We start from the raw sequence: 20,609 nt of genomic DNA on the forward strand, positions 1-20,609 counted from the left end.
TTCTCATTCCAAGAACCCCAAGCCTTTATTCACCACAGCTTATGCTCCCAAAGTTACATGTGTGAAGGGAATAAAACACAGCTGGAAGAGAATGATGAGGGTGGGCAGATTTGTGACATTAAAGCTACTTGCACAAGAGCAATGGCACATGGTAACACCGTCCACCCACACTGCTCTTGCCACACACAGACACACACACTCTTACACATGGCATCCATTTTTATAACCTGAAATTCCCCTCTGAATTCCCCTACATCTTTGAAGAATCAGAACAGAGAACTTCAAGTGATTCTCAAGAATTTAAGATTAAATCAGCCAAAATGCAACCCAGACTATGGTCAAACATGGGTCGAGAGACGTCACATGATTTTGCGTGGCTCAAACCGCAGCTCCACTTAAGCAACATATCCTTTTTTACTAAATCATGCTGACTGGGTTCATACAAGTGTGTGTGTCTGTGTGCTATGACAATATACCAGATGAATGTATGAAGAAAAAGCTAGAGATTGTTGTAAATGCGACGATAGTGACCGGTTAGAGCTGTGTTTACTGTACTGTGGTGGCTTTTACTCTCTCCACATGGACATTGAGACACTAAAATGATCGCTGGGTTTAGAGAAGACATTGCTAGCCAGCAAACTCACAAACACCAAAGCCTGGCACAAGAGAAACTGTAGCAGATCTGATAGAGAGAGAGAGAGGAAACAAGTACATCCACTAAAAGAGAAAGATACAGAGAGAAACTTATAAAATGGCACACCGCAATACTTTTCATCGTCTCATATAAAACAAATAGGAAGTATTTACAAAAAAACCACACCCACTTTTTTGACTGGTTTCGAATTGATCAAAAACATTTCTTTTTTTTTTTTTTTTGGAGTAATGGTGTTCCTTTTGTCTTCTGGACTATATTAGGGAGGATGCTGTTGGTGAGGGGGTAGGGTCGATTTCCTTCGTCTGGGCGGGGCAGGGCAGGGCAGGACAGGGGGTGGGGTGCCAGAGGCTCTTTTCTACATGGGGCAGCGGTGGCGGGGTGAGAGGGGGTCTCTCTGGGAATGGGAGGTCGCAGGTATGGGGAGGGGGGTGGTGTGGGGTGATGGGACAGTGGGTGTAGAGAGATGTGCTCATGCTGTCAATTCTTCCCTCAGCTCTTTGTTTCTGCGCACCTCCTGAGCGTGCTTCTCCTGAAAGTGCATAGAGAAATAATACAGTAAATCATAGCTTAAAGCTGACATACTGTTGATTAGAATTTAGATTATTTTTATTTAAAAATGCCTTTTGCAGCACTCTTGTGTTAGAATGCAATGCTTTTATTGTGCTGTAGTGCCCTCTTGTGACAGAGAATGAGATTAGTTTTTTTTTTTTTTAAGAAAATTACATGATTTTTTATTGTTTTATCCTCTATCATGTAAAAATCACAATTTCAGATAAATCTTCAAGGTTACTCATGCTAGTTTCTCAAGAAGTTTCAAAATTTGTGGTACTGTACTTGTCAGTAGCATAAAAATAGTGTGGGATATATTATCCATTATCTGTTTTGAATCTTGTGGTTGTTTTGTATTCACATTACTAAGCCTAATATACAATAATTAAAATCACAGTTACACTATTTTTTGGGGTCAGCAAATAATTAATACTTTTATTCAGCAAAGATGCACTAAATTGACCAAATGTGACAGTAAAGACTTTTATTGTAAAATATTTTTATTACTAATGCTGTTCTTCTGAACTTCCTATTTATTAAAGAATCCTCAAATGTATGACTGTTTCTACATAAAATATTAAACATCACAACTGTTTTCCTATGGAAACCCATTTCCGCCACTGAATAAAACTTGTAAAAAGGTTTTGTCTCAATTCAGAAAGAGGAATAAACACAATTCTTTTTTCAATTACTTTTTTCTCAGAATTGCGTAATATAAACTCAATTTTGAGAACTAAAGTCAGAATTGCCAGTCTGACTTTTTTTCTTGCAAATGTGAGTTTATATCTTGCAATTCTGACTTTTTCTTTCACAATTCACAAAACTTTTTTCATGCAATTGCGTGTTTAAATCATGCAGTTCTGACTTTTTTTTTTTGCAATTGCAAGTTTATATCTCACAATTCTTACTTTTTTCACATTTGCAAGATATAAACTCACAATTCTAAAAAATTCTAAAAAAAAAAAGCCAGAATTTTGAGTTTATATCTCACAAAATATAGATATAAACTTGAAATTGTGAGAAAAAGTCAAAATTTCAAAATATGAACTCGTAATTGTGAGAAAAAAGTCAGAATTGCAAGATATAAACTCACAATTGCAAGGAAAAAAGTCAGAATTGCGTAATGTAAACTCGCAATTGCGAGAAAAAGTCAGAATTGCAAGATATAAACTCGTAATTGTGAGAAAAAAAGTCAGAATTGCAAGATATAAACTCACAATTGCAGGAAAAAAGTCAGAATTGCGTAATGTAAACTCGCAATTGCGAGAAAAAGTCAGAATTGCAAGATATAAACTCGTAATTGTGAGAAAAAAAGTCAGAATTGCAAGATATAAACTCACAATTGCAAGGAAAAAAGTCAGAATTGCGTAATGTAAACTCGCAATTGCGAGAAAAAGTCAGAATTGCAAGATATAAACTCGTAATTGCGAGAAAAAAAGTCAGAATTGCGAGATATAAACTCACAATTGCAGGAAAAAAGTCAGAATTGCGTAATGTAAACTCGCAATTGCGAATAGAAGTCAGAATTATGAAATATAAACTCGCAATTGCGAGAAAAAGTCAGAATTGCAGGATAAAAACTCACAACTGTGAGGGAAAAAGTAAAAATTGCGAGATATAAACTCACAATTGCAAAGAAAAGTCAGAATTATGAGATATAAACTCGCAATTGCGAGAAAAAGTCAGAATTGCAAGATATAAACTCGTAATTGCGAGAAAAAAAGTCAGAATTGCGAGATATAAACTCACAACTGTGAGGGAAAAAGTAAAAATTGCGAGATATAAACTCACAACTGTGAGGGAAAAAGTAAAAATTGCGAGATATAAACTCACAATTGCAAAGAAAAGTCAGAATTATGAAATATAAACTCGCAATTGCGAGAAAAAGTCAGAATTGCAAGATATAAACTCGTAATTGCGAGAAAAAAAGTCAGAATTGCGAGATATAAACTCACAACTGTGAGGGAAAAAGTCAGAATTGCGAGATATAAACTCACAACTGTGAGGGAAAAAGTAAAAATTGCGAGATATAAACTCACAATTGCAAAGAAAAGTCAGAATTATGAAATATAAACTCGCAATTGCGAGAAAAAGTCAGAATTGCAAGATATAAACTCGTAATTGCGAGAAAAAAAGTCAGAATTGCGAGATATAAACTCACAATTGCGAGAAAAAAAAGTCAGAATTGCAGGATAAAAACTCACAACTGTGAGGGAAAAAGTAAAAATTGCGAGATATAAACTCACAATTGCAAAGAAAAGTCAGAATTATGAGATATAAACTCGTAATTGCGAGAAAAAAAGTCAGAATTGCAAGATATAAACTCACAATTGCAGGAAAAAAGTCAGAATTGCGTAATGTAAACTCGTAATTGCGAGAAAAAAAGTCAGAATTGCAAGATATAAACTCACAATTGCAGGAAAAAAGTCAGAATTGCGTAATGTAAACTCGCAATTGCGAGAAAAAAAGTCAGAATTGTGAGATGTAAACTCGCAATTGCAAGAAAAAAAGTCAGAATTGCAGGATAAAAACTCACAATTGTGAGGGAAAAAGTGAAAATTGTGAGATATAAACTCGCAATTGCGAATAGAAGTCAGAATTATGAAATATAAACTCGCAATTGCGAGAAAAAAAGTCAGAATTGCAGGATAAAAACTCACAATTGTGAGGGAAAAAGTAAAAATTGTGAGATATAAACTCGCAATTGCGAATAGAAGTCAGAATTATGAAATATAAACTCGCAATTGCAAGAAAAAAAGTCAGAATTATGAGATATAAACTCGTAATTGCGAGAAAAAAAGTCAGAATTGCAAGATATAAACTCACAATTGCAGGAAAAAAGTCAGAATTGCGTAATGTAAACTCGTAATTGCGAGAAAAAAAGTCAGAATTGTGAGATATAAACTCGTAATTGCGAATAGAAGTCAGAATTATGAAATATAAACTCGCAATTGCAAGAAAAAAAGTCAGAATTATGAGATATAAACTCGTAATTGCGAGAAAAAAAGTCAGAATTGCAAGATATAAACTCGCAATTGCAAGAAAAAAAGTCAGAATTGCAGGATAAAAACTCACAATTGTGAGGGAAAAAGTAAAAATTGCGAAATATAAACTCGTAATTGCGAGGAAAAAAGTCAGAATTGCAAGATATAAACTCGCAATTGCAAGAAAAAAAGTCAGAATTGCAGGATAAAAACTCACAATTGTGAGGGAAAAAGTAAAAATTGCGAGATATAAACTCGCAATTGCGAATAGAAGTCAGAATTATGAAATATAAACTCGCAATTGCGAATAGAAGTCAGAATTGCGAGATATAAACTCGCAATTGCGAGAAAAAAAAGTCAGAATTGCAGGATAAAAACTCACAACTGTGAGGGAAAAAGTAAAAATTGCGAAATATAAACTCGTAATTGCGAGAAAAAAGTCAGAATTGTGAGATATAAACTCACAATTGCAAAGAAAAGTCAGAATTACGAGATATAAACTCGTAATTGCAAGAAAAAAAGTCAGAATTGCAGGATAAAAACTCACAATTGTGAGGGAAAAAGTGAAAATTGTGAGATATAAACTCGCAATTGCGAATAGAAGTCAGAATTATGAAATATAAACTCGCAATTGCGAATAGAAGTCAGAATTGCGAGATATAAACTCGCAATTGCGAGAAAAAAAAGTCAGAATTGCAGGATAAAAACTCACAACTGTGAGGGAAAAAGTAAAAATTGCGAGATATAAACTCACAATTGCAAAGAAAAGTCAGAATTATGAGATATAAACTCGTAATTGCGAGAAAAAAAGTCAGAATTGCAAGATATAAACTCACAATTGCAGGAAAAAAGTCAGAATTGCGTAATGTAAACTCGTAATTGCGAGAAAAAAAGTCAGAATTGCAAGATATAAACTCACAATTGCAGGAAAAAAGTCAGAATTGCGTAATGTAAACTCGCAATTGCGAGAAAAAAAGTCAGAATTGTGAGATGTAAACTCGCAATTGCAAGAAAAAAAGTCAGAATTGTGAGATGTAAACTCGTAATTGCAAGAAAAAAAGTCAGAATTGTGAAATGTAAACTCGCAATTGCAAGAAAAAAAGTCAGAATTGCGGGATAAAAACTCACAATTGTGAGGGAAAAAGTGAAAATTGTGAGATATAAACTCGCAATTGCGAATAGAAGTCAGAATTATGAAATATAAACTCGCAATTGCGAGAAAAAAAGTCAGAATTGCAGGATAAAAACTCACAATTGTGAGGGAAAAAGTAAAAATTGTGAGATATAAACTCGCAATTGCGAATAGAAGTCAGAATTATGAAATATAAACTCGCAATTGCAAGAAAAAAAGTCAGAATTATGAGATATAAACTTGTAATTGCGAGAAAAAAAGTCAGAATTGCAAGATATAAACTCACAATTGCAGGAAAAAAGTCAGAATTGCGTAATGTAAACTCGTAATTGCGAGAAAAAAAGTCAGAATTGTGAGATATAAACTCGTAATTGCGAATAGAAGTCAGAATTATGAAATATAAACTCGCAATTGCAAGAAAAAAAGTCAGAATTATGAGATATAAACTCGTAATTGCGAGAAAAAAAGTCAGAATTGCAAGATATAAACTCGCAATTGCAAGAAAAAAAGTCAGAATTGCAGGATAAAAACTCACAATTGTGAGGGAAAAAGTAAAAATTGCGAAATATAAACTCGTAATTGCGAGGAAAAAAGTCAGAATTGCAAGATATAAACTCGCAATTGCAAGAAAAAAAGTCAGAATTGCAGGATAAAAACTCACAATTGTGAGGGAAAAAGTAAAAATTGCGAGATATAAACTCGCAATTGCGAATAGAAGTCAGAATTATGAAATATAAACTCGCAATTGCGAATAGAAGTCAGAATTGCGAGATATAAACTCGCAATTGCGAGAAAAAAAAGTCAGAATTGCAGGATAAAAACTCACAACTGTGAGGGAAAAAGTAAAAATTGCGAAATATAAACTCGTAATTGCGAGAAAAAAGTCAGAATTGTGAGATATAAACTCACAATTGCAAAGAAAAGTCAGAATTACGAGATATAAACTCGTAATTGCAAGAAAAAAAGTCAGAATTGCAGGATAAAAACTCACAATTGTGAGGGAAAAAGTGAAAATTGTGAGATATAAACTCGCAATTGCGAATAGAAGTCAGAATTATGAAATATAAACTCGCAATTGCGAATAGAAGTCAGAATTGCGAGATATAAACTCGCAATTGCGAGAAAAAAAAGTCAGAATTGCAGGATAAAAACTCACAACTGTGAGGGAAAAAGTAAAAATTGCGAAATATAAACTCGTAATTGCGAGAAAAAAGTCAGAATTGTGAGATATAAACTCACAATTGCAAAGAAAAGTCAGAATTACGAGATATAAACTCGTAATTGCAAGAAAAAAAGTCAGAATTGCAGGATAAAAACTCACAATTGTGAGGGAAAAAGTGAAAATTGTGAGATATAAACTCGCAATTGCGAATAGAAGTCAGAATTATGAAATATAAACTCGCAATTGCGAGAAAAAGTCAGAATTACGAGATATAAACTCGCAATTGCGAGAAAAAAAGTCAGAATTGTGAGATATAAACTCGTAATTGCGAATAGAAGTCAGAATTATGAAATATAAACTCGCAATTGCGAGAAAAAGTCAGAATTGCGAGATATAAACTCACAATTGCGAGAAAAAAAAGTCAGAATTGCAGGATAAAAACTCACAACTGTGAGGGAAAAAGTAAAAATTGTGAGATATAAACTCGTAATTGCGAGGAAAAAAGTCAGAATTGTGAGATATAAACTCACAATTGCAAAGAAAAGTCAAAATTACGAGATATAAACTCGTAATTGCGAGAAAAAAAAGTCAGAATTGCAGAATAAAACTCACAATTGTGAGGAAAAAAGTAAAAATTGCGAGATATAAACTAATAGAAGTCAGAATTATGAAATATAAACTCGCAATTGCGAGAAAAAAGTCAGAATTGTGAGATATAAACTCACAATTGCAAAGAAAAGTCAGAATTACGAGATATAAACTCGTAATTGCAAGAAAAAAAGTCAGAATTGTGAGATATAAACTCGTAATTGCGAATAGAAGTCAGAATTATGAAATATAAACTCGCAATTGCGAGAAAAAGTCAGAATTGCGAGATATAAACTCACAATTGCGAGAAAAAAAAGTCAGAATTGCAGGATAAAAACTCACAACTGTGAGGGAAAAAGTAAAAATTGTGAGATATAAACTCGTAATTGCGAGGAAAAAAGTCAGAATTGTGAGATATAAACTCGTAATTGCGAGGAAAAAAGTCAGAATTGTGAGATATAAACTCGTAATTGCGAGGAAAAAAGTCAGAATTGTGAGATATAAACTCGTAATTGCGAGGAAAAAAGTCAGAATTGTGAGATATAAACTCGTAATTGCGAGGAAAAAAGTCAGAATTGTGAGATATAAACTCACAATTGCAAAGAAAAGTCAAAATTACGAGATATAAACTCGTAATTGCGAGAAAAAAAAGTCAGAATTGCAGAATAAAACTCACAATTGTGAGGAAAAAAGTAAAAATTGCGAGATATAAACTAATAGAAGTCAGAATTATGAAATATAAACTCGCAATTGCGAGAAAAAAGTCAGAATTGTGAGATATAAACTCACAATTGCAAAGAAAAGTCAGAATTACGAGATATAAACTCGTAATTGCAAGAAAAAAAGTCAGAATTGCAGGATAAAAACTCACAATTGTGAGGGAAAAAGTGAAAATTGTGAGATATAAACTCGCAATTGCGAATAGAAGTCAGAATTATGAAATATAAACTCGCAATTGCGAGAAAAAAAGTCAGAATTGCAGGATAAAAACTCACAACTGTGAGGGAAAAAGTAAAAATTGCGAGATATAAACTCGTAATTGCGAGGAAAAAAGTCAGAATTGTGAGATATAAACTCACAATTGCAAAGAAAAGTCAGAATTACGAGATATAAACTCGTAATTGCAAGAAAAAAAGTCCGAATTGCAGGATAAAAACTCACAATTGTGAGGGAAAAAGTAAAAATTGCGAGATATAAACTCGCAATTGCGAATAGAAGTCAGAATTATGAAATATAAACTCGCAATTGCGAGAAAAAGTCAGAATTGCAAGATATAAACTCGTAATTGCGAGGAAAAAAGTCAGAATTGCGAGATATAAACTCACAATTGCGAGAAAAAAAAGTCAGAATTGCAGGATAAAAACTCACAACTGTGAGGGAAAAAGTAAAAATTGTGAGATATAAACTCGTAATTGCGAGGAAAAAAGTCAGAATTGTGAGATATAAACTCACAATTGCAAAGAAAAGTCAAAATTACGAGATATAAACTCGTAATTGCGAGAAAAAAAAGTCAGAATTGCAGAATAAAACTCACAATTGTGAGGGAAAAAGTAAAAATTGCGAGATATAAACTCGCAATTGCGAATAGAAGTCAGAATTATGAAATATAAACTCGCAATTGCGAGAAAAAGTCAGAATTGCAAGATATAAACTCGTAATTGCGAGGAAAAAAGTCAGAATTGCGAGATATAAACTCACAATTGCGAGAAAAAAAAGTCAGAATTGCAGGATAAAAACTCACAACTGTGAGGGAAAAAGTAAAAATTGTGAGATATAAACTCGTAATTGCGAGGAAAAAAGTCAGAATTGTGAGATATAAACTCACAATTGCAAAGAAAAGTCAAAATTACGAGATATAAACTCGTAATTGCGAGAAAAAAAAGTCAGAATTGCAGAATAAAACTCACAATTGTGAGGAAAAAAGTAAAAATTGCGAGATATAAACTAATAGAAGTCAGAATTATGAAATACAAACTCGCAATTGCGAGAAAAAGTCAGAATTGTGGAATATAACTTGCAATTGTGAGGAAAAAGTGACCTATCCCGCAATTCTGACATTTTACTCATAATTGTGAGTTTGTATCAAGCAATTCTGACTTAATAACTCACAATTGAGTTTATATCTCAAAATTTTGAGAAAAAAAATCTGAATTGCGAGATAAAAAGTCACAATTACTTTTTTTTCAGTGGTGGAAACGTGCTTTCATAGTTTTCAACATTAATGATAATAAAAAATGTTTGCTTTAACAGCAAATCAGCATATTAGAATGATTTCTGAAGGATCATGTGACACTAAAGACTGGAGTAATGATGCTGGAAATTCAGCTGTGCGTCACAGGAATAAATTACATTTCAAAATACACTAAATAAAGCAATAAGCTATTTGAATTGTAACAAATGTACGTTTGACTCCAAACGTTTCACTTTTTTTCCCAAATGTTTTTACTGTAAGTACCTTCTCATGCAGTCGCTCCAGCATGGCTGCAATGTAGGCATCACGGTTCTCCTTGATCAGCTCCATCTTCATGATGAGTTTCTCCTCTGCCATCCTACTGAAGTTGCTGTTCTCCTCCATGGCTTTCAGCAGGACATCCCGCTCGTGCTCACGTTTCTCAGCCAGGGCCCTCAAGACTTGAGCCTCCTGGGACTGGAGAGGAAGAGATATAAAATCATGATTAACAATTCAATTCATTAAAAAGTGCAATGGCATAAAATAAATGTCAAAAATGTCAAACATATCTTATTTACACAGATATACAATACAAATGAATGGCTGACTCACTCTCCTCCTGTCCTCTGCTGCCTCCAGCTTCTTCTGGATGTCCTCCAGGGACATGTCCCTCTTTTTGGGAGGTGTAGTGATGCTGTAGGAGCCGTCAGCCGTGGGAGAGGGAGGCTTCAGGATGACCTCAAAGGCCTGGCCAGAAGCCCGCTTATTAATGGGCTTAACCTCCATGTCTAAACACACAAGACATAAAGTAAAATAAACGCTGAGTAGAAACTGCAGTATGTCATGCAGCAAATATTCCTCTACACACTGGTGTGGTTTGAGCATCCTGATACATGCAATAAAATGCCTTCTGCTCATGAAATGAGCTCGTATAACTCTGTTATACAGTCATCCTGAACATTTATCAGACATTTATTGATCTGTATTAGCTGTTAAGATAATAAATGTGTGTAGTTTAACTGGTACACATACAGGCCAATAAAAAGTTATATTATGAAGATCAGACAGAACAAGCACTATAAAGCACAGCACATTTTTGTAAATTCCTTCTACACTGCTTCTCATTACCAGTATTATATTTTCATTTCCTACCTTCAAACTCGCCCATGACAGTCTTGCGTGCCTCTGGGTAGAGACAGGAGCAGATGAGGGAGACGAGGGAAAGCTCCTTCATCTTCTCTTTGTATGCTGCGGGGAGACACATCAAACAAAAATATTGACCCAGATTCTCTCTCGCCATTTTATAAATGATTATTCAAAACTGCACCGTTAATGTTGCAGAAAATAACCCAAATCATCTAGGTTTTCAACCAGGGGTACACTGACTAGTATAAAATATGACATTTTAGCAGAATAAGTAGTGAGACTAGTATAAAATATCACATTTTGGTAGAATTAATGGAAAAACTAATATAAAATGTAACAGTTTAGTAGAATAAGTGGTGAGAGTAATATAAAATATAACATTTTAGTAGAATAAGTGGTGAGAGTAATATAAAATATAACAGTTTAGTAGAATAAGTGGTGAGAATAATATAAAATATAACCTTTTGTCAAATGAAAGGTGAGACTAATATAAAATATACAATTTTAGTAGAATAAGTGGTGAAAGTAATATAAAATATCAAATTTTAGTAGAATAAGTGGTGAAACTACTAAAAATTTTAGTAGAATAAGACGGTGAGACTAATATAACATATTAAATTTTAGTACAATAAGTTGTGAGACTAATATAAAATATTTTAGTAGAATAAGTGGTGAAAATAATAAAACATTTTAGCAGAATAAGTGGTGATACTATTATAAAATATAAAAATTTAGTAGAATAAGTGGTGAGACTAATATGGAATATAAAATGTTAGTACAATAAGTTGTGAGACTAATATGAAATATAATATTTTAGCAGAATAAGTGGTGAAACTAATAAAACATTTTAGCAGAATGAGTGGTGATACTATTATAAAATATAAAAAATAAGTACAATAAGGGAGACAAATATAAAATATCAAATTTTAATACAATAAGTGGTGAGACTAATATAAAATATCACATTTTAGTAAAATAAGTGGTAAGATTAATATAAAATATAAAATTTTAGTAGAGTAAGTGGTGAGAAAAATATGTAGCTAAAGATTTTTTTTGAATATATATAGATAGAAATTTATGTAAAAACTACATAATATAATGTGTGTAATTTTAGAAATATTTATATTGTATATAAAAAATAAAAATCTTGAAAAATATACAAACATTAATTTATGTGTAATAATAATTTGTATTTATATACATTTTAAATAATCTACATACTATTGATGGATAGATAGATGTATGTGCATATATTTAATTTGAATAAGTTTAATATTATTATTTACATTTTATTAGTGAGAAAGTAGTAGAGGGTCCCTGGTTTGGCTAAGAGCCTGGTTGGGGGTCACTGAGTCCAAAAACATTAAATCAATCAATAAATCAATAAAGCAAGCGAGCCTTAACAGCACTTTGTTTTCATTTGAGCTTTCCAAGGAAAAACCAGCAGCCGTGTCCTCACATGCTCTGGTTTCCTAAAAGACAATGTTCACCACACGCTCCACCATCCCCCACCGCCCCAGCCTTCACTGTTACATTATTTATTGGAATCCATTTTTACTCCGACTACCGAGGGTGTGTGCGGGGAGTGAGTCGGCAAGACCAGAGAAAACACAAGGCCAGACAGAATTCCAGATGGCGGTTTACGACAGCTACATTGATCCTACCGCAACCATTCCTCATCCCCAACTTCAGATTCATTTTTCTTTTTCAGCATTAAATGCTCAAGTACAAACAAGCCTAAATCACACAAACATCAGTGATGGCAGATGCTACATGAAGCATATTAATATATCTGATTTTCCTTGAACACACAAGGCAGCGTTTATCAAGGCCAGCGCATTTAACTTATAAATCAACGTCTTGACAGCAGCGCTGTGCTGATGTTATCAAACTGTGAACGCTTGGGGTTTTATTCAGCTAGATTTCAGACTGCTTCTTTCCAGCACCAACCTACTTTCTTCATTCTCCGCCCAAAGGAGCCTGGAAAAATCTGATCAACTCCCTCTCGTTCCCTGACGAGCTTATTAATCCCTCACAAAAAGAGAGGATGGAGAAAACCGGGGATAGGGAAGAAGTAAGAGAATCACCCACCAGGATTAAAAGCCCTCTGGCTGGCTGATTTTGGTGTAGGGGGCTTTAATTAGTAATTACTGGAGCAAACCATTTCTTCTGGTAAATCGAGGGGTGGCGATGGAGGTTTAGTGCTGCGAAATTGAGTGTTCCCAGACCTCGGTAAGCATTTCTCTCCCGCTGTCTAGTCAGAGTGAGATAAGGACGATAGACAGCTCACTGAAGCAAGTAATTCAGGTCAGCCGGTTGGTGAGCAGGTGAAAAGGACCTCACACAGACGACTGCATCTGTATGTGTGCAAAACGGTAATCTAATCCAGAGTTTCTACTGGAAAATATCAGGTTTGTAATTAAGAAAAGAGCATTCTTTGCCTGGAGACCACACCCTTAGCTTGAGATGAAGATATTGTGGCAAGGTGGTCAAAAATACATTGATTATTGATGAATTGGTACAATAAACTATTGCATTGTGTAACAATAAGTACTTGCAATTCTCTGTATTTTGGCATAACTGTTTCCTATATATCACACTTTCATGTACATTTTTTTTTTACACACATACAGGCAAATGTATGAATCACTTGTATGAATGAATGTATGAAATCTATATTTGTATCAATTATCAATTTTTCTTTTATGCCAAAAATCTTTAAAATATTAAGTAAAGATTATGTTCCATGAAGATATTTTGTACATTTCCTACCATAAATATATAAAAACCTAATTTTTGATTAGTTATATCCATTGCTAAGAACTTCATTTGGACAACTTTAAAGGCAATTTTCTCAATATTTAGATTTTTTGCACCCTCAGACTACAGATTTTCAAATAGTTGTATTTCGGCCAAATATTGTCCTATCCTAACAAACCATGCATCAATGGAAAGCTTATTTATTTATTTGTATACATCTCAATTAAAAAAAAGACCCTTACAACTGGTTTTGTGGTCCAGGGTCACATATTGCATGTAAGTTTATGTAAGATAATCTAATATTAAATTTACATATAATATATACAATTAATTTACTCATTATTTTTACACTAAGTACTTTTTTTTGTCCTGAGTGATTCTTCTATACCATACTTTCATGCACTAGTTCACATTAATATTATACATAGTATTATATCATTGTAACATTACATTATCTTAAGTATCTATCTAGTTTAATTATTAATTTTATACTTTATGAACATATACTTTATAATTTATAAACATTATTATTATTCTCTGTACTTTAGCCTGACTGATTTTTAATATATCAATCTATCATGCACTACTAGACCATGTATTGCACCACCACTAAATATGAAGTAAAATAAAAACGTGCATTGCTCGAAATTTGCTATCAGGTTCTACGGCCCAGTGGACAAGCGAAAAGTCCTTTGTGTGGTTTGTTTGATAATGCATCAGCATGCCCACCCTGGAAATCAATAATGGCCCCTCCCATGTCTCTCTTTCTCTCTTTCAGCTCTGTCCACTGCAGCTGCACGGGCAAATGCCCCTCCAGATGAGCTCTCAGTGTACAGTAAATATATCTGTTCACACTGAAACCACTTCATTTTAAAACCGATTTGAGCTCATATAACCCTTTTAAGCAATAACAAGCTTTTATGGAGATACATATAGACATTATAGCCTAAAAAAATCTTCTTAAAAAGCAATGGCCGCACCCCAGTGTTGTGCAGCATTGCTGAATGTGTATATTTAAACTTCCTCTTAGGTGCATGATTAATGGAGCTTGGTTGGATTACTTATACTGCCTTTACATATCCAGTAACCATAGATGATAAACAGGGGTTATGTGAGGAGATCTATAAAAGACAGCCACCTGTCAACTCTGGTTTGATATATGATATGCATGCACTTCTGATATTGTGGCCAATTATCCAATCATTAATTCAAATGCTCAATTGAGAGTCTAATTAAATAAGTCATGCTTTTAGATGAGTCATAATAAGAGCTGATTGTGCACAGATTAAGACTTATTTTTCTTATTTTAAACTGCTTTTCTTTAGAGGAATACATATGATGCTGACAAACACACCAAGGTCTTTTTGCAGGCTCTTTTAAACCCTATAAATATGCCAAGTGTATTGATTATATTGATTGACATGCTTTTTCTCATTAGCGGGAGGATTCCCACAGGCATCTGTCGGTGCATTTCTTGTGTGTTCTGTGAAATGAAATGAAATGAAATATCCTAAAGACACAGCTCCAATTGCATTGAATGCCAGGATTAACTGGTTTTCAACCAAATAAATGTCTTTTCAAGTTGTCATTTAACATTTAAGAAAGATGACAACTAAACCAAAGACATTCAGACACAGTCGGCCAGTGCCCTGCCCTGTAGGTGTCTCGCGAAGATGCAAGAAAGTCGTCACACACCTTTTCTATGGTATGCCCCAGTTTGGCCGCCTACAACATCCAAAATCACAACAGAGCTCAGAGACATGCTTACCGGCGAGACGACTCAAGCCCTGACACACTTCCATTTAAAACATCAATCATCTGATACTGCAGTCTGCCTCTCATATGGCGCTGGAAATGGTGCGAACGAAAGGATGCACATGCAAATTCACATTTACATCTTAAAAACTTGTGTTTAATTAGCAAGGAGGATTTTTTTTTAATTATGAATTGCATGTGCTGGACTTCGTATGTCACAAGAATACATTAACGAGTAAGAATAGATTGTTATTTATATATTATAAATGAACTCAAATAAAAATACAGCCATTCTTTAATAAACCCGCCGGCTATTGAGTCATGCTCCCAAATCAGGGCAAACCACTGACAATAAACTAATTACCAACCATACCATTTGTGATAATTGCCAGTAATTAAGCAATTTTATCTATATAATAAACATACCCTCCCTGATAAAAGCAATAAGCTATTTCAAACACCCCGATTCATTAACTACCATGCTGCATTTCCCTATTTCAGCTTTGTATGGTAATAAATACACCAGCCACACCTAGTTCATTTGATAAAAAGGATCGAAACATCATGTATAGATGATGTTTAAAGGTTTAAACTGTTCTGAGTCAGGTATTGCTAGGCTTAACAAGGTTTTCTAGAGGCTGAAACACAGAGATGGATCTTGGGTGGGGTCCTTCTGCATTATGCTGGAGATGCTTGAGCCGGCAGGTGCACTGTCATCATAAGAAAATCCTTTTTTTTAGCTTTTAAAGCATGGTGCTGTGTATTTCAAGACTCTAATAACAATATCAAATGCTTTTTCTTATTTATAGTCTTTTTATTAAGCAGAAGTGAGTAGGCAGTCTAAACGCACAGCCATATTTGAAAATAAAACAGCATGTGGTTTAAATATAAAGCAGATTTATATATCACATAATATGTCTGAAATCATTTTCCTATCATCTGACGGATTTCCATTTTTCCTGCATAAAGGTCTATTGTGCGCGGCACAGCATCTCTCAGCATCCTCCCAGCATCAAGGAGATACGGAACGGCGAACAAAATGAAGGAAGGTTTGTCTTACCGATCGCAGTTTTGGCCATGGCTGGAGATGTTGCGGTGACTGGTGCGTCTCAGGTTTGTTCGGTGGCGAGGAACCGGTTCGCTCTGATAAGGCACTGAGTCAGCAGAACGGCGCTCTGAGGGAAAGAGTGCTTGTGTTCAATCAGATTGGCTGCTGTTGTCCCTTTACGCGCAGGTCCGAGTGAAAGGCTGTCGCACGCCTGGTCTAATGTACAGGAGGAGGTTGTCAGCGGTGAAGAGCTTACAAGGTGACTAATTGCGTCTCCCCCTTTTTCAGCAGTGGTGCAGCCCGTTCACGCAGAGCTCCCATTGATTTATATTAATTTTATATGGTAGACTACATCAGAAGACTACATCAGTGGTTACTGGAAGCGCCGGTATATCACTGTATACAGTAAACTATATGAAGCACGAATAATCTCATATGGATTTTTTTATCTGAATGACTAGCTGTGTTTGTCATCACTGCATCAATTACATAAAGCTCCGTCTTCCTTCTAATAACAGTATTCACATTTCCTATATAAATGATTCCTATATATATATATATATATATATATATATATATATATATATATATATATATATATATATATATATGCTGCGCACTTGTATTTTATAATTTTTTTTTTTAATTTGTGGCGATATGATGGCAAAGCAGCACAGGGACACAGCCCCTCCCAGCACGATTAAGGGACTCTTGAGATTAAATTGCTGTTTTATGCCTTTGTGTATCAAATGTATCTCATATGTCAATATTATTTTAGTTTTTGGTAATTCTATTAATAAAAATTATTACAATGACTTTAGAGAACATATTGAAATATGTTTAGCAAAATGTAATGATTTCATGAATAAAATAAAAAAAATAGAAATAATCAATAAATAAATTACTTTTTAGCGCCAGACACGACCTACCTATGTGATGATAACATACAAACGTGTTGTAAAATACTTCTTTATTCATAATAAATATGCCTATGTAGTCCCACTTGATTTATCACTTACATGTACATGCACATCCAGTTCAAGATCCCTTTAGAAATGGCCATTGCAGGCAATGCAAGCATCAATTATGAAGGAAGCGAAGGCTGCACGATAAATAATAAAAGTTTTGGTGTCTGAACAAAGTGGGCTAAAATTGCTCAGCAGTACATGAAAGATAGCATGAGTTGCATTACTAGACAACTGAGAGCTCTGTATTATTTTACATTGCAGATTAAATAATCCCCAGGCCTTGTTGGCATTTCAGAATATTTTAGGCCTGGTTTCACAAACCATTTTTATAAACGTGCCTTAGAAAAAACATTACCAGCATGCATCTTAAAATAAAATTAAGGCAACAAGTGCACTTTCAGTTGAAACAGCTCAGATTTACATTTTAGTCTTGGACTATGGCTTAATGCCTTGTCTATGTAATCAGAGGTTAATGTTTTAATTGTTAAATCTTCTAAACTGAAGGCTAAATCTACTGATAGCCTAGCCTACCATCAGACATTTCATCTCAGGGTCACGCCTAATATTCAAGATTAAAAGGAGCACTGCATTATCATTTTCAACCACATGGTGGCATTAGATCCTTAATTAAAGAACATCAGAGCCGGTTATAACCAAGTGCATGGACTCATTTAAAACATTTCATTTAAAATGTTCTAAGACAAAATGGAACATATTTTCAGAGGACAAATTGGTTTGCAACTGGTCAGTGCAAAAGGGCAGTGGTGTCTCATCAGGGGAGGCAAGGGAGGCACAGCCTACTTCAGATTTTGAGGTGGAAAAATGAAGGACGTAGCTTACAATTTGATGTTAATAAAATCACGTTATTACTTTCATGTGTTCAGAATGTTTCTGTATTGTAATTTCACTGTTGCAAACCTGAATCACCTGAGTTTTACTGCTGCTATTCCCTGTGAACGTCTCTGTGGATAGAGAAGGGGAGGGAGGAAGCACAATCCATAGCCAAAACTTTGGCCTCCATTTATATATAGGCCGCTCAAAAGAATTGGTCCGTAGTCAAAGTGGAAACATCTTTTTCGAAAAAATAAAATAAAAATAAAAAATGTATGTATGCAAATTGTATAACATCCGAAGAACACATTTCTAGTTTTAAAGTAAATTCTCATATTGTATTTTCAGAACGTTTTGGAATACTTCTCCCCAAATTTGTCACTACCAAAACACAGTAATAATAATTTAATAAGAAGGGTTATATTGACCTATTAAGGTTTTGCTTATATATATATATTTTTTTTTTTCAGATTTTCAGGGGTAAATCAATAACATTTTAATTTTTTACAATATTTTAAGTGTAGTTTATGCAATTTGTTGTAATTTATGAGATTTGTTGTATTTTGAATCCAACTTTTCTTTGTAAAAAGTCAAAAAGTTAATCATACTGATTTCAAAGTTATGGATTCATTAGTTTTTAGTTGATAATTCAGTATACTTTATTTTTGACAAAACCTTCTGGTAGTGACTGCAAATTTTCGGTAATGACAACAATGCTTTGGTAGCAACCACATCACATTACAGAATTTTAACTTGCATACTAAAACAATATTAATACTAAAATACAAAAAAAGAAAAAAAAATTGCATAACGGTATTTGATTTTGTGAGAATACATATGAGGATTTTATTGTTACTACTGAAACAATGATGACATGTTCCGGTATAATGACAATTTTATGGGACAACACCGAAAAAACAAAGATTTCACTAACAAACTCCACCAAATGTTTCGGTTTTAGATACTTTTGAAGCTAGCACAAAGATGCTAATCAGCACATGGTTACCTAGCACAGACCTAAACAGTGGCACACACAGGATTACTGTAAATGTGAGAAATAGTTTCACTAAAGTTTGTGGTTACTCATAACTAGGACAACTGAGCCAAACAGGGGATCGGTTGTGTTTCCAGCATAGTAATGATCAAGAATGCATTGCTCCAACACAAATAAGCAGGGAAGGTGACAGCTTTGAATAAAGAAATCCTACACAAATCTCTTCTAAAAACCAATTGCTTAGTTCATGAAAAAGTTCACTGTAACATTTGACACAGTTCTGAACAGTGGTACACATATAAAAACTAAATATTATGGAATAACTCCCATAAAAGTGTAGTGTAGAGTGTAGAGCGAATCATAAATGTAGTTAAAATCAGTCTCAGCCAACGGACTAAAACATATACTGTTTCGGTAATGACATGAACATGCAGGACGCAATTTTTTTTACATAAAGTTTCCTAATTTACAAGAAAATATAGAATACATCTTTTCAAAAAGATACTTTTAAAAACCAACAATGGAGAAAAATATCAAAATTATTTTAATCATTTTTATAGGTTGAAATTTAGGGGTTAGGGTTCAGGACAGCCACCTCCCATTTGAAAATACCCACTAAATGATGATTTTAAATTTATTAAGCTTACTAATATTTTAAACATTATTGTGGATTTCAATAGGTAATAGAAGGATCTCAGTAAAATCACCTTGAGGCGTCAATACATAATATGTAATATGCTTGAACGACTCTTGTCACGCCATTAATGTGGTAAATACAGGAAGATATTAAATTTTTAATTAACAACAAATTTACAAAGCTCCTTTTCCAGCAGCTGGTCATTAAAAAATCTTCATTAGACGGTGGAACGAACTGTTTTAGAACAGAATTATTTAGCAAAACCGAGTGAACCTAAACAAACTAGGTTAAGTTATTCTCCAGCCTTATCTTCTATTTGACATAATAGTAATGATGATTAAATATATTGCTTTGTATATGTACAATGTCATCTTTGTACATAAACGTGTCCAAAAGAAGGCTTATATTAAGCAGTTTAGCAACAAACAAACAAATTTGGGACTGCTACAATTTAGTGTGCCTCCTCTATTTTAATATCCATGAGCCGCCACTGCAAAATTGTTTCCTTAATTGATTTGTTAATGAATTTAAAATGAGTTTTGGTTATGCTTGGATGACTCATCTGTATAAAGACTGCATAGTTTTCAGATATAGTCACTGGGAAATTTAATTTAAAAAGCAGTGGGAGGATTACTGTAAATGTGAGAAATAGTTTCACTAAAGTTCATGGTTACTCTTTAACTAGGACAACTGAGCCAAACAGGGGCTCTGTTATGTTTCCAGCATAGTAATGATCAAGAATGCATTGCACTCCAACACAAATAAGCAGGGAAGGTGACAGCTTTGAATAAATAAATCCTACACAAATCTCTTTTAAAACCAGTTGCTTAGTTCATGAAAAAGTTTACACTGTAACATTTGACAGCACCTTATTTCTGCTTTAGCTAGGCTATTAAGAATATAAATTATCAGCCTTGTTTAACAGCTGAGTGAGCAGAAGCACAAACTCAAATCATTATTAAACTGGCTGTGAATTTCAAGAAATTATATCCTTGTGCACTTTCTATAAATACAGTAAGACAGTAAGTAAACAGTAAGTAAGTAAAATAAATCAAATGCACAAATTACACATTTTGGGCTGTGGTGACTAAGTTTAATAAATTGTTCAAATTAACATACCATTCCCCGCTTTTACAGACATGGCTTAAGCCCATAAATGTTGAAAATGTAAACTCATCATGGCCTGGTTTCACAGAAAGGGCTTAGACTAAGCCAGGATTAGGCCATAGT

The 20,609-nt window shown here is 33.9% G+C and overlaps 1 protein-coding gene across 1 annotated transcript; it reads right to left on the minus strand.

The window, feature by feature from the left end:
* stmn2b (stathmin 2b) lies at positions 1–16,220 on the minus strand. The gene is made up of 5 exons (XM_073821805.1): positions 15,962–16,220; positions 10,393–10,488; positions 9,853–10,028; positions 9,526–9,717; positions 1–1,184 (listed from the first exon to the last, which is right to left on the minus strand). The coding sequence occupies exons 1-5, from the start codon at positions 15,978–15,980 to the stop codon at positions 1,125–1,127; spliced, it is 543 nt and encodes a 180-aa protein (XP_073677906.1). The 5' UTR covers positions 15,981–16,220; the 3' UTR covers positions 1–1,124.
* Between the last annotated feature and the right edge of the window lie 4,389 nt (positions 16,221–20,609).

The sequence above is a fragment of the Garra rufa genome, chromosome 17 (genome assembly GCF_049309525.1).
Source record: "Garra rufa chromosome 17, GarRuf1.0, whole genome shotgun sequence".
NCBI classification, from domain to species: Eukaryota; Metazoa; Chordata; class Actinopteri; order Cypriniformes; family Cyprinidae; genus Garra; species Garra rufa.

Bases quoted from the DNA above. Each gene is read 5' to 3' on its own strand.
- stmn2b (XM_073821805.1), bottom strand. The intron at 10,029-10,392 runs GTAGGAAATGAA...TTGTGTGTTTAG, and splicing joins TGTCATGGGCGAGTTTGAAG to ACATGGAGGTTAAGCCCATT. The intron at 1,185-9,525 runs GTACTTACAGTA...ATGCACTTTCAG, and splicing joins TGGAGCGACTGCATGAGAAG to GAGAAGCACGCTCAGGAGGT.